Genomic DNA, 14,433 nt, shown 5'->3' with positions numbered 1-14,433 from the left:
GGAACTTAAATAAGTTAAATGATTTGCCTGGAAACACACACATATTATCAGAGGCAAGATTTGGACCCAGGCCCTCTGAATTCAAATCTAGGGCTCTGTTTACTGTACTCCCCCCTGCTGTGCAACTATGGACAAGCCACTTTGCCTCTTTTGGCTTCAGTTTCTTTATCTGTAAAGTGAAAGGTTTGTAAACAGTGATCACTGAGATCACTTCTAACTGTGAGTCTTATGATCATGGACAGAAGAAAGTTGATAAACATTGATGTTATATTAGGAAAAACATGGTCTGCTGCCCATCCAAAGAGTAGCTAATATCTGAGGAGGAGTCTGGTAAGACACATCATGGACTAAACTGACAGCAAAAGAGGGGAGGGGACATATATAGAAGGAGATGCTTGGACTCTAGCCCTAGATGAAGCTAGTGGGCCTCTGATACTGCTTTGGGTCCTTCCTGAGATGATGATAGCCAGGAATTGGGGCTGTGGAGGAAGAGGAGGCAGAAGAGGAGGGGCATAAGGAGAAGAATGAAGAGGAGAAGAAGAAAAGGAGGAAGAGGAGGAGGAGAGGAGGAAGGGGAAACACTTTTCCAACAAGCATTTACTATGGTAATAATAGATAGCACATATATTCACTTATTTGATCCTCACATCAACAGAGTACTATCATCATCATCATCATGATCCAAATGGGGAAACTGAGGCAAAGAGAGATTAAGTAACCTGCCCTGGGTCACACAATTAGTGACTGAGACAGGATCTTAACTTTTTGAACCCAATATTTTATCTACTGTGACTCCTGAGCAACTATTTAAATGTATCAGGAATTGGGCTTGCAAGAGCAAAACATTCTTTGTCCTTAAGGAGTATAGATTCTATGAGGAGGGACATCATATTGATACATACACACATACATACATGTCACATATACATATATGTATATACAAACATGTGTCTGAACATATGTATAAAAACATATACATCTAATCCTACACAACAAAGAAGACACAAGATTCTCAATCTGATATTAATAGATTTGAAGAGTTTTATAGACTTGAAAGGGGAAAATATATATCTTTGTATTTAATATGATTGATTTCTTTTGAAATACTATGTATATTGTTTTCAGCATTTAAAAATATTATACTGAGGAGGGATCCTTATTGCTGTGGGAAAATAGGGGGCTTTGGAGTCAGGGTATTTGAGTTTAAATCCTCCTTAGCTCAATGCCCTGGGCCCCACTTTACTCATCTCTTGAATAGGGGCATTAGGACTAGATGCCTTTTAAAGTCCCTTCCAGCTTGAAAACTATGATTCTACTAATTATTAGACTATTTCTCCACATATCAAACCTTGTGTCCCCATTCACCCATTCTTCCTAGTTCTGCCCTTTGAGGCCACATAGAACACATTGAATACTTCAACAGAACAGTCCTCCCTTACTTGAAGATACTTCTCATTCCTCTTGGCACAATTAAATACATAATAAATGTGTATTGATTGATTGATGTATCCTTAATTATTTTCTTAAACTCAACAAACCTTTTTAAAGTGGAGACTGCTGTTCATTGAAAGAGAAGGAACATGCATATGAAATGGAGTTTATATACTGTAAGAAAGCATGGAGCCTTTTAAGGTTTGAAGGGCTGCCAAATTAAAATTTGAGTTGTTGGTAAAAATGACCTAAAGTTCTGTGCTTGCATTATCAAAACCTTTAGTAAGAGTGATATCTTGGAGGGGAAGGCATGAACTATTCTGTTCAGCCCAGTCTTTTCAATACTTCTAGGTCACTGACTAAGCCTAGGCTAGATCCTGGACTGATGCCAAGGTACTTACTGCTTGAGCTGACTCCTTGAAGAAACTAAGTATTGTATGAAGTGGAGATGAGCAGGAGGAAAATGCCAAGCACTGAGGGTAGGCATAGTCAATTCAAAGGCACAAGTAAAGGGAAACCAAGAGACTAGTTTGTCTAGACTATAGAATGCAGCAAGGAAAATGTTTTAGAAGACTGATAGGATGAGGTAAAGACATTTAAATGTCAAATAGAAGAGATTATAGCTGATACTACAGGTAATAGAAGATCACTAGAGTTTATTGAGTGTGTGTGTTGGGGGGATGACAAGCTCATGTTAATATTTTAGGAAAATTTCTTTGACAACTATGTATTGGATTGGATTGGGGAGAGAGTTGAGTCAATGGTTCCACTCAGAAAGTTATTGCAATAGTCCAGGGGAGAGAGGTGATAGAAGCCTGAAATAGTTTTGATTCTTCTAGAGAAGTGACTGGTTACAATGCATTCTGTGGAGGTATAGATGACAAGACAACTCACTGGCTATGTGGGGTGAGAAAGAAGGAGGAGTAGGAGATGACATCAGTGTCATTTGGCTGACCGGAAGGACGGTTCCTTTGATAGTAATGGGAAAGATCAGAAAAGGGTATATATTTGGGAAAAGATAAAGATCTTATTTATGGGCAATATTATTATATTACAAAGTGAGAAGATCAATAATCTTTGCTTAGAGTCTGAGATACCAGCTAGGTAGTTTAACCAGTAGTGGTAAAAGTATTATACTGATTAACAGTGTGTTCCTAGGGTTAATATAAATACTTTGTCTTCAATAGAATGTAGGTTCCCTGAGGGCAGGATTTGCTTTATTTTTTATTTATATTAGTAGTACAACAACACGGATAAGTCAGGTCGGTATAGTAGTTAAGGAACTGACCTTGGGTTCCATCCCCCACTTCTGACACACACACCAACTGTGTAACTCTGGTTAAGTCACTTAAGGCAGTGAAGTGATATTGTGGGAGTCATAAGTTCTGGGTTCAAGTCCTGCCTCATTCACTTCCCAGCTGTGTGATACTGGGCAAGTCACTTAATCTTGCTAGCCTCAATTCCTCATCTATAAAATGAACTGGAGAAGGAACTGGCAAACCACTCATTCTAATACCTTGTGCCAAGAAAACCCCAAATGAGGTCACAAAGAGTCAGGTCTCTGATCAATTGACTTTATCCTAGAATGGTAGAATGTAAGGGGGCAGGTAAGAGAGGGAAAAGGATATTATATCTTAAAGAAATATACAGATTTTAGAGGGATGCTTTATTATTCCTTTAGAATAGTCCTTAATTGTCTGTGTGTGTCTGTGTGTGTGTGTGTTTGTGTGTGTGTATGTGATTATCCCTTTGGCAGTCTGATAACTGATGGATCCCTTCCCAGAATAATGTTTTTTTTAATATGCATAAAATGAAACACATAGAATTAGAAAAGAACCAAATTATATTGAAAAAAAGTCAAAGCAATATTGTACAATGAACTGTGAATGACCTAACCTATTCTCAACAATACAATGATCCAAGACAATCCCAAAGGACTCATAATGAAACATACTATAGATATATTGTTTGAATACAGACTGAAGCATACTACTTTTCACATTCTTTCTTTTGTTCCTTTTATTTGTTCAAGTTTTCCTGCATAAAATGACTAAGATGGAAATATTTTAAATGTTTGCACATGTATAACCTATATCAAATTGCTTACTATATGGGGAGGTAAAGAGGGAGGGAAGTATATAGAATCTGGACACAAAAATTAAAGAAAAACATGAATGTTAAAAATTGTTTAACATGGAATTGTAGAAAAATAAAATTAAGAAGAAATTTTTAAAAATAAAAAAGTTAACAAAACATTAAAAAATTTTCATGGACTACAGGTTAAGAACCTCAGTTTTCACCCTTTGCCATCTTTTAAAGAATCAAGATGATTTCTCTTGCTTAGCATTTTGATGTCTGGCATCAGAGAAGAGAGCCAACTATAGAGGAAGAAGTCAATTTTTGAGGGGGGATTCCATTTGTCTTTTCCCTCACCCTCTACCAAAAGTTAGTGGGTGAGGGAGGAAAGAAGATAGAGGACTTCTCTTATCCAAAAAGAGAGGCTATAACTCGAGGTGAATAGGCCTTTCTGGAAAAAGGGAGTCAAGGCAGGAGGGAGCCTTGATGAAAGAGGTCACTCCTTGGTGGCAGAAAAGAAAGTCAACTAGATTCAAGAGAGAATTAGCTCCAGTAATTGGTAGTTGAATTGCCAACTCAATTTTGTCAGTTAACTCATTCCACAGAAGAGATATATAGTTGAAGGAGACTTACAGGAGAAGTGTTCTGTTGCTACTTTTCAAATCTAGACACAGAAAATTCCTAGATAAAACACTTAACTTCTGTTTGCTTCTTCAACAATAAAATGTGATAATAATAGCACTATCCTCCCAAGATGATTGTGTGTATCAAATGAGATAATAATTGACAAATCTTAGCAAATTGTAAGTGACATAAATATTAGCTAATATTATATCATCATCATCATCATCATCATCATCATTACTGCTAAGCAATTCCAGTAAATGTCAACTTGGTATGCCTACTGGTTGACTAGTAAGTCAAAGAAGAGCTCTTGAGCTATAGTTTTAGAACTGCATGTTCACAAAATATCTTGAACCTATTGATCATCTTTGAATGCTCATATCTTGTATGCCTAAATGTATTTATATGACTTGAGAGGGTAGTTCCAGAGGAGAATTATAAATCAATATATAAGTATTCATTAAGCATCACAACAGAAGCTAGGTAGTATAGTGGATAGAGTGCTGGGATTAGGGTCAGGAAGACTTGAGTTCAAATCTGATATCAGACTTTCATTAGGTGTGAATTCACTAAGTTTATTAGTGTGAACCTGGGCAAGTCATTTAACTCTGCTTTAGTTTCCTTATGAGCTTCAAATGGGATCTCCAAGAGTTGAATGCAATCAATTGAAATGACTTAATACAACAAAGTATCCTAGTCCTTCTCTTGTCAGACTGTGAGTTGAGCATATAAAACAATTAAAGTCATTCCCCTCAAAAGATATATAATATATATATATATATATACATTACACACACATATGCACATATATATGTTTCTCTGTGTGTATCTATGTGTACATATAATTTATTCAGAGCAATACAAAGCAGTGGAAGAAAGGGAGCTGGGGTGGCTCACTAAAGTTTGTGCGCAGGAAATGGTGTTTAAGCTGAACTTTGAAGGGAGCTAAGGATTCAAGGAGGTGAGAGGAGGATGCCTTCCAGGCATCAAGGAACAGCCTGTATAATGGCACAAAATGGGAAAATGATGTATTTGAAGTACATCAAGAAGGCTAGTTTGACTAATCCATAGACCAGACAGTGTTCAGAAGAGTCATATCAGTAAACCTGCTGAAGTCAGGATATAAATGTGTTTTAAGTGAGAAACAGAGGATAGTGGATTTGAAAGAACTTTGGTCCCACTGGGAGAGCACTGATCAGAGGGAGCAGGGATAAGTACATTCACCTGACAAGAATAATAGAAATATATGTGTTGGTCCCATGTCCCATGTATCTGGGATATGATGGAGTACTTCCTGACATAAACCAAATCCAAAATTGACTACTCATTCCTTTTGATTCCTGTGGGAGAAATAAATGATACTGCCAGAAGAAGACTAGAGAGTAATTCTGGGAATTAGAAAGCTCTGAGCAATGAACCAGTCTTAGGTGCACAGGTGGTGTTTTTAAGTCTTTTTTTTTTTAAAATAAAGATAAGGTCTTTCTCACTGAGGGTGGAAGTGTAGTGGTCATTCATAGGATTGATATCATGGTGGATGGATATGGAAGCTTTAACTGTGTGACCTTGGACAAGTCACTTAACCTCTGTTTCCCTCACTTTCCTCAGTTATAAAATGGAGATAATCACAGGATCTACCTGGCAAGGTTGTTGAGAGTATTGAATGAGATACATTATATCAGTATAGTACATTACCTGGGATACATGATAAATACTTCTTAAAAACTATATTTTCTTTCTTCCCTTCTCACTAGGACAAAATATGATGGAATCATCATCTCTTGAGACATAAAAATGCAGTTATAGGAGGGTGGCTTGACCAGACCTCTTTTTCCAGGTCCGGGAACCACGCAAGAATGTAGTCTGCCTGAGGATGGCAACTAATGAACTCAGGATTAAAGCAGGGGCAGAGCCTAATGGTAGGGAGGATATAGAGCTGTAGAAGCACAAATGATAATAACCATGAGAGTGGAAGCCTACCTGATATAGGAGTTTAACTGTTTCCTGGGTTTTCTTGGACAGAGAATAAGGCTGGCAGACCTTACATCCTGGCCTGGCTTAGGGTTGGCAGACCTGACCTTGGGTGGGCGAGTAGGGTCAATGGACATAGCGACCATTCAGGGTCCGTCTCACAGCACATCTTGCCAATGGGGAGAGGAGGCAGTTTAGCAGGCTGGGAAGGACACTTCCTCCAATCCTCAGACTTCAAGTTGTGGGAGGAAGGTGGTACTTCAAATTAGTGGGAAAGTCAAGGAGCACACTGCCTCCACTCCTGTTAGAGGGATATTCCTTTGTGGGGATACTTTAGGTTCCTTGATCCCACCTTTTGTTTCTCCTTAAGCCTTCCTCCCTGGTTTCTCAAATTTTTAAAATTTTATTTATTTATTTGTTTTTTGCAAGGCAATGGGGTTAAGTGGCTTGCCCAAGGCCACACAGCTAGGTAATTATTAAGTGTCTGAGGCTGGATTTGAACTCAGGTACTCCTGACTCCAGGGCTAGTGCTCTATCCACTATACCACCTAGCCACCCCAAGGCTTCTCAAATTTTTCTGAGGCCCTGAGCTTCATGGATGGCTGGTTATTAGGATTGAAAATATGGTGGATCCTCTTGATGGTAGAAGCAGTGTATTTGCAAGGGTCAGACTCTGTAAGGAGGTAACAATATTTCTGAAAGACCCATTAGTTAGTTATCTGCTCCTTCTTCACATTTATCCCAAGGGCAGTGGATCTGGGGCATATTAGTATGTCTACCAATTTTTGAGTAATGGTTGTTTCATTTCCAGTACCTAGCTCAGTTCCTGGATCATAATAGATGCTTAATCAATGACTGTTGTTTTGTTTATCGATTGATTGTAGGCAGGGAAGGGAGAGAGCTCCTCAGGGCCTATAAGAGAGCCATGCTTCCTAGGAATTCCTCTGCCTTCTTCAGCTGCAAGACTTTTCTTTTTTTTCTTTATTTTTGAAATCCTGTCTTCCCATGTCAAATGTGTGTGTATGTGTGTGTGTGTGTGTGTGTGTGTGTGTGTGTGTGTGATCTCATAGCCTCAGATTTCTTGAGAGCCCTTCCATGTCTCCTCTGATAGCTGTCCACTCTCTTACCTCAACCTAGGATTTTTTTTTTTGTGCTGGTTACTCCCCTAGATATGTTTATACCTGAATTATGTACAAAAATTCCTAGATGGTTTAGAGGAAGGGCAAATTGGCTGAACTGCTCATTTCTGTCTCATCCTGCTTGCAGAATCATATGAAACTGAAGCAGCTCTAAATCTCATAGAGCCATGTTTCTTGGACTTTTCTTTATAATCCCGAATCCCTCAGCAATGGCAATGAGGCTCAGTCAATTAGAGTTGGTGTGCTCACCACCTCCACCCTTCTATCACCCCGTGGTTGTTACTATTTCCTAATTGGCAACCATCTTAATGTAATAACCTCTGGAGAGAAAGCAGGAAGGCTCTGTTAAGGCAGATAAAAGGATGGGCTATTTGCAAGACTCTCAACTTTTTCCCTTAACAACAGTGATGACTTTTTATTTTTATATAGGCTGTCCCACCCAATACCACACACGGCTGTGTTATTTCTGCCTTCATAACATCTCTCATACCTGTATTATCTTCTCTCCATTCATCTCACCTTCACTTAGGTTGAGGCTCTTATCACTGTTTGCCAATAAGATTACAATTGTCTAGTTCTAGAATGGCACAGAGTATTGAGACCAAGCCTAGAGACAGGAAGAACTGCCTTCAAGTCCAACTGTGTGATCCTAGGAAGCATTAAAACTAGGATCTGAATCCAGGTTTCCAGGTTCTAAATCTTTCTTCTAAGGACATGCTAGGCAGTATATCTTCCCAATCTGACAGTAAGAATACCTTTGCCCTGGGAAGACCACTTCAAAGCCTTGACAAAGAATGTTATTTTCAAGTTATGGGAAATGATAAATCTAATTTCCTCATGAAAGTGTTTCTCTTCATCAAAAAATGATGCCAGAGTAATATTCCTAATGGAAAAGTTCTGAATGCTCTTCTGTTCAAATTGCAGAGGTTCCCATTGTCTAACAAATGAGGTCTAGGGCATTTCAAGTCTGGTAATTGAGGTCCTCCAATGTCTGACTCCAATCTACCTTTCCAGATTTAACTTCAACCAACTTGCATAATAACTATGGCTAAAGATACCCTACATATTCCTAACTCTATAATGTTCTTCCATATTCTTAGAATTTATTTGTATACTTTTTTGTACATATAGTTTTTTATTTTTATTTTTATAATTTTTTTGCATGATTTCAGTGGAGGATAGGGAAATTCAGGTAAGCAAAGTACCTCCACCAATGCAGAAAAGCTACTTTTAGCAACTTAAAATCTTAGAAGAAAAGTGCCCGGGCAGCTAGATGTTGTAGTGGACAGAGCAGCAATGGATAGAGTCAGGAGGACCTGAGTTCATATCCAGTCTCAGACACTTGATAATTACCTAGTTATGTGACCTTGGGCAAGTCATTTAACCCAGCAAAAAACAAAAAAAGAGAGAAGAGAAAAATTGCTTGGAGGATGTGAGTCTTTGTCAAGGGGGAGTCAGGTCTTCCTGATTGAGTATAAGTGAATACACCACAATATCATACATTTTCTCAAATAATAATCATTCTGACCTATGATTTCATTGATATGGGAGAATTCACTAGTATGAGAACTTTATTCAACTAAATATTAATCAATGATTTGTCTATAACCTATAGTTTTGGGGCTTGGACACATCAAGTGATCTTTTAAAAAAACATTTATTTATTTATTTATGGCAATAGGGTTAAATGACTTACCCAAGGTTACACAGCTATTCAATTAATAAGTGTCTGAGTTTGGATTTGAACTCAGGTCCTCCTGACTCCAGGGCTGTTGCTCTTTCCACTGTGCCACCTAGCTGCATCCCCCATCAGGTGATTGTCCATTGGTCTTATAGCTTACAGTATATGTCAGAGGCCAAACTTGAACCTGGGTTTTTATGACTCCAGTTTCATTCCTCTATTTACTATGACATTCTGCTTCTATTAATGATGATAATGATAATGATAATACTAATAATGTTAATAAATAATATTTGTATAGTGCTTTAACACTTGCTGTTGTTTTAGTCATGTCTAACTCTGTGATTGCATTTGGGGTTTTTTTGGAAAAGATCCTAGACCAAAAGTAGTTTTACATTTCTTTTTCCAGCTCATTTTATAGATGGGGACATTGAAGCAAGCAGAGTAAAGTGACTTGCTCAAGAACATGAGTTAGTAAGTGTCCGAGACTGGATTTGAAGTCAGTTCAGTCTTCCTGGCTCCAGACCCAGTAGTCTAGTCACTTCGCTATCTACCTAGCTTCCACTTTAAGCAGAGAAATTCCTTTTTCCACAACACTCTGTGAATTAATGTAAATACCATTTTGATTTTATAGATAGGAAGCTGAGGTTCAGAAAGATTAATTAAATTGCCCATTGCCACAGTAGGCATCTAAGTCAGAATCTGAACCTAAGTCATTCGACCCCATTCCAGTATTTTTACATACTATCTCATGCTGCCTCTTTTCCATGCCTATCCCTAACTCTGCCCCTGAAGTCTTAGTAGTTTTTCAAGACCAAGTAAAACTCAAATCATCAGCTCCCTTCATGAAGTTTTCCTTGGTTCTTTTCCCTTGTATCTCTCTCTCTCTCTCTCTCTCTCTCTCTCTCTCTCTCTCTCTCTCTCTCTCTCTCTCCCCTGACCATCCCAGCAAGAAGTGGTGTCTCCTCCATGTGCTTACATAGACTTTTCTATTACTTATATTCTAAATGATCCTGTTAATTATCTGTATTCATATTTTCTCATCACTAAGAAATCCTAAGTTCCTTGAAGGGAAGCAATATGTCTTCTGCATCCATGATCTAATGCAGCAAAGAACCCTGCACAATTGGAATAAATGAATGACTGAATGATCTAATCCTATGTTGTGGCTTACATAAGTGGTAAAGCTTTCTTAGTGCCTGATATCTGTGATCTACATACCTTGATGGCCTTTGCTCTGTTGATCAGCCCATCTCGTTGAGCACTTCCAATGAGCAGATCCACTTTCACTCTGGGAGATCGTTGCATTGCCCTGGTTGGAGTTTCTTGGAGGAAGACACCATCAACCACTGGTCCCCAGTAATGAAATGGGCCACTTATTGCTAAGAGCTGGGTTGGGATTTAAAGAAATGTGACTGTCAATGAGATATGTCATGTCCATTGATAGGAGTTCATTAGATTGATATAGCAGAATAGAGAAACTTAGAGTTGGAAGGAGTCAGCTAAAACCCTAAAATTCTTTAGCAAGACTTTCCCAATCCCTCATCATTCAAGTACCTGCCCTATTGATTTTTTTTCTGAATATGGTTCCTTTGTGCCTAACTGTTTGGACATACTCACACACACACACACACACACACACACACACACACATATATATATATATATATATATATATATATATATATAATACTTTAAAATATATAAGTATATATATAATATATAAGTTATATATATATAATATATAAGTATATATAATACTTTAAAATATTTATTGACTGCCTGCTTGTCTGGATGGAGCCAGTTTCTAGAAGGCTGGAAGTGGGTTTATTGATCTTTTTATTTCCTAGTTCCTACCATAGGGGATTATAAATACTACCTGCTTAAAATGAATGGATAAAGGTGGAACAGTTGCCTCATTTTACAGATGATGAAACTGAGGTCCAGAGAGGAGTTGTACCTTATGCAAGGTCACCTAAGTAATGAAGTCAGGTCTTCAACTATCAGTTGGGGGGGTAATTTTTTAAAAATTATATCTTTATCTCATTAATATAGGTTCTATTTAGAAAAGAGACTCATAAATTTCTGGACTTTAGGTACATCTAATCCAACTCTCTCCTATTACAGATGAGGAGAGAATAGTTAGGGGAGGTGCCTGGCTGAAAGTCAGATGGATGTTAAGTGGAAAAACCAGGGCAAAAATCCAGGTCTATGAGCTTTGAATTCAGTGGTCTTTTCATTGTAATGTGCTTCATCAGTATATTAATATTGTCATTAAAATTCTCTGTGTCTCAGTATCCTAACTGGCAAAAAAAAGAGAATTGAATTGTAGACTAAAATTAATGCTATTTTAAAAAGTGAAACAGAATTATAATTTTAATAGTAGAGGACTCCCTGTGAGGAAGTTTCCCCTATCAATGTAGATTGGCCCTGACTTTAGAACTTAAAATCTTAAACAGTTTCTTGACAACATTGGAAAAAAGGATACTTCCTAAGGTATCACACAGCCAATACTGGTCAGAGATAGGACTTGAATTCAAATATTTATGACTCTCTATCCACTCAGACACACTTTTTTTTCTTTTTAAAATTTGGGCATGCAGCTTATCCCAGGTCCCAGGTCCCAGTTTTAAAATTCAGCAAGATCTTCCTTATTTCCTACTTCAGTGCCCACCTTGGTTTGAGCATCATTGAGGATATTAGCAGGTTTCTGGCGGAGGCAGGACATCATATTATCCTCAGGAGATGTTGGACAACTGACTTCCTGGGCAAGAGCTGCCACCTGTTCTTGAGCCCTTTTCTGACTAATCACTGCTGCAGGAGAGAGGACCGAGCCACCCTAGAAGAGAATTCAGAACCATTGTCAGTTATATTGATGATCATAAACTCACTTCTGTACCTATGATAAATGAAAGTAAATGATAGAGCTTTGTCATCACTCATTCACATTTAAAACTCTGTAGATATCTCAAATTTGGCTTGCATGCTATTTATAGTCAGTGTTTATTTTCAATGGATGCTCATATGTTTATTTCTTTACAATGAGATTTCACTTTAAGGATGTAGCTTATAGTAAGACCAATATAACATGACAAGTGGACCTTACATGAAGCAGTTGGCCCTCTCAAATATCACACACCAAAAACCCTGCTTAACCAAAAATTTCCTTATTGATATGCTTCCAGGACTGAACAATACCACTGCTATATTGACTAAAATGAACAATAACATGTGGGGACCCAACACAAATATACATATACATATATATATATACATACATACATACATACATACATACATACATAAAACAAGATGTATATACAGAACAATACAAATTTTGAGGAAAGGATGCTAATAACTGTGGGAGGGGATCATGAAAGGCCCTATGTCAGAGGTGGCATTTAAGATAGGCTTTGAAGAAAACCTGGAATTCTACTAGCCAGAAGTGAAGGAGTTCATTCCAGATAGGAAAGCCTATCTCTGCAAAAGCAGGTATTAAAAGGTAATGTATGTATATATGGAGAAGAGCTAGCAATCCAGTTCCACTGGAATGAAGAGTGTGTAGGAGATAGCAATATGAAATAAGACTAAAAAGCTAAATAGGAGTCAGTCCCATTGTGAAGAAATTTAATTGGGAAGCTGACTTTTGTGACCTCAGCTTCCTCATCTGCAAAATGAAAGTTTGGATCACTAAGGTCCTTTCCAATTCTAGATTTACAATTTTAGGATTCCATGATTGCATATTTTATCCTGGGGGAAACAGGAAACAACTGGTCAGATTTGTGCTGTGGGAATAGTAATTTGGTGTAGCAGTTGGAGTGAACCGGAAACATGAGTCAAAGACAGGATGTTCAACCAGGAATATATTGAATTCAGGTAGAGGTAATGTTGACCTGAACCAATATAGAGATTGTATGAAGGAAAAAAAGGACATATATGTTAGAGACAGTGTGATGATAGAATCAATAAGTATGGGTGACAAGTCAGTGTATCCCAAAGCAGATTGTTCTGATAAGAGTCAATTGAGTGCTAAAGACAGTATGATTTGTAAGTTCAGACAAGGTTATTTAGTAATCAGTGAAAGTCATAGAGTGAAGGATCTATATGAAGGCACACCTGATCAAAGAAATTGGGTGAACAAAGGCAGAGAAGTGGAAATATATGTATATGTGTGTATATATATATATTATAAATATATATAATATATATATGTAAAACATACTAGAGTTGGAGTAAAAGATTTGTATAGATAGGAGTATTGCTAGCTCAGATTGGAATCAAGTTCTCTAGGACTTTGAATATCAGGCTAAGAAGTCCAGATTTGACTTTTTAAACAATCAAGAATCATTGTAGATGTCTAAGCAGAGAAAAGATTTGATTAAAAAGAATACATCAATCAATCTGGGTATATTGATGTTTAATTAATGAAAATTCTTGATGCATTTAAAATAGGGATTGGATTTACACACAATTTGTTAGAAGCACAGATGCTAGAGAACAGGAGGTGTGCCTGCAAGATGTCATACCATTTAAATTGAATTTGGGTCCTTTTAAGATTATTCATTCTCAGGATATGATATATTACAATTAGTGTGATGCCATTCTTTATTTTAAAAAATCACTATATTAGAAACCAAGGAGTTTATGTTAGTGGTAGAGTGGATAGAGTATTGACCCTCCAGAATTAGGAGGATCTGAAGTTAAAATCTGACCTCAGACATTTACTACCTATCTGACCCTGGGAAAGTCACTTCACCCTATTTCTGTTAGTTTCCTCATTTCTGGTATGAGTTAGAGGAGGAAATGTCAAACTGGTCCAAAATCTTTGCCAAGAAATCCCTAAATGGGGTCACAAAGAATTGTACTGTAAACAACCAGAGTAAAAAGCACAGGAAGAGACTGGCAGAGTCAAACCCTGACAATAGGATTATAGATTTAGAGATTGGAAGTCATCTCTTCCACTGACAGGTGAGAATAGTGAGACCTAGAGAGGTAGTGGTACTAGGGAAAGATAGCCAAGGTCATTCACATAGGTGGCCTATGGAAGAGCTGAAAATTCAACCAGGTCTCTGTGACTATGCATTTCAAGCTTTGCATTGAGTCATTGCTCTACATGCATTTCCTCGGCTGCATCTGCTAACTCTCCTAGCTCAGACACTGGACTTCCCACAAAAGACATAAGGCAACATATTGTAATCAGAAATACAGTGGATTAAGATGAGGTAGAGACATCTTCCTTTTGAAGCTCTCTGTAATATATAGCAATGGCTTTGTAATGATTCTCCCCTTTTCCTTGAAGAAGAAATGTTTTTAGCTATGTGATAAATCTATTTCAGTTTTGCTAGACCAAGGGCTCTTAAAGGTTTTTTGAGTGTCATGAACCCCTTTGGCAGCCTGGTGAAGCCCATGAATCCCTGATCAGAATAATATAATTTATTTACCCAAGGTCATTGACTCCCAGGTTAAGAATTTTTGGTTTAGATAGAGATTCCAAAGATTCTTGCCTGATTTTCA

At 37.6% G+C, this 14,433-nt stretch overlaps 1 protein-coding gene across 1 annotated transcript in view; it reads right to left on the bottom strand.

The window, feature by feature from the left end:
• TG (thyroglobulin) overlaps window positions 1-14,433 on the bottom strand; it is a 369,651-nt gene that overhangs the window by 48,828 nt on the left and 306,390 nt on the right. The window contains exons 42-43 of the mRNA XM_074202133.1: window positions 11,594-11,758; window positions 10,141-10,308 (exon numbers count right to left, since the gene is read on the bottom strand). Of these exons, the coding sequence (XP_074058234.1) occupies window positions 10,141-10,308; window positions 11,594-11,758 (333 nt within the window). The remainder of the gene's footprint in view (window positions 1-10,140; window positions 10,309-11,593; window positions 11,759-14,433) is intronic.

The sequence above is a fragment of the Macrotis lagotis genome, chromosome X, assembly GCF_037893015.1.
Source record: "Macrotis lagotis isolate mMagLag1 chromosome X, bilby.v1.9.chrom.fasta, whole genome shotgun sequence".
In the NCBI taxonomy this organism is placed as follows: domain Eukaryota; kingdom Metazoa; phylum Chordata; class Mammalia; order Peramelemorphia; family Peramelidae; genus Macrotis; species Macrotis lagotis.
Note: the sequence above shows the minus strand (reverse complement) of the source record. Positions and strands in the feature narration are given on the sequence as shown.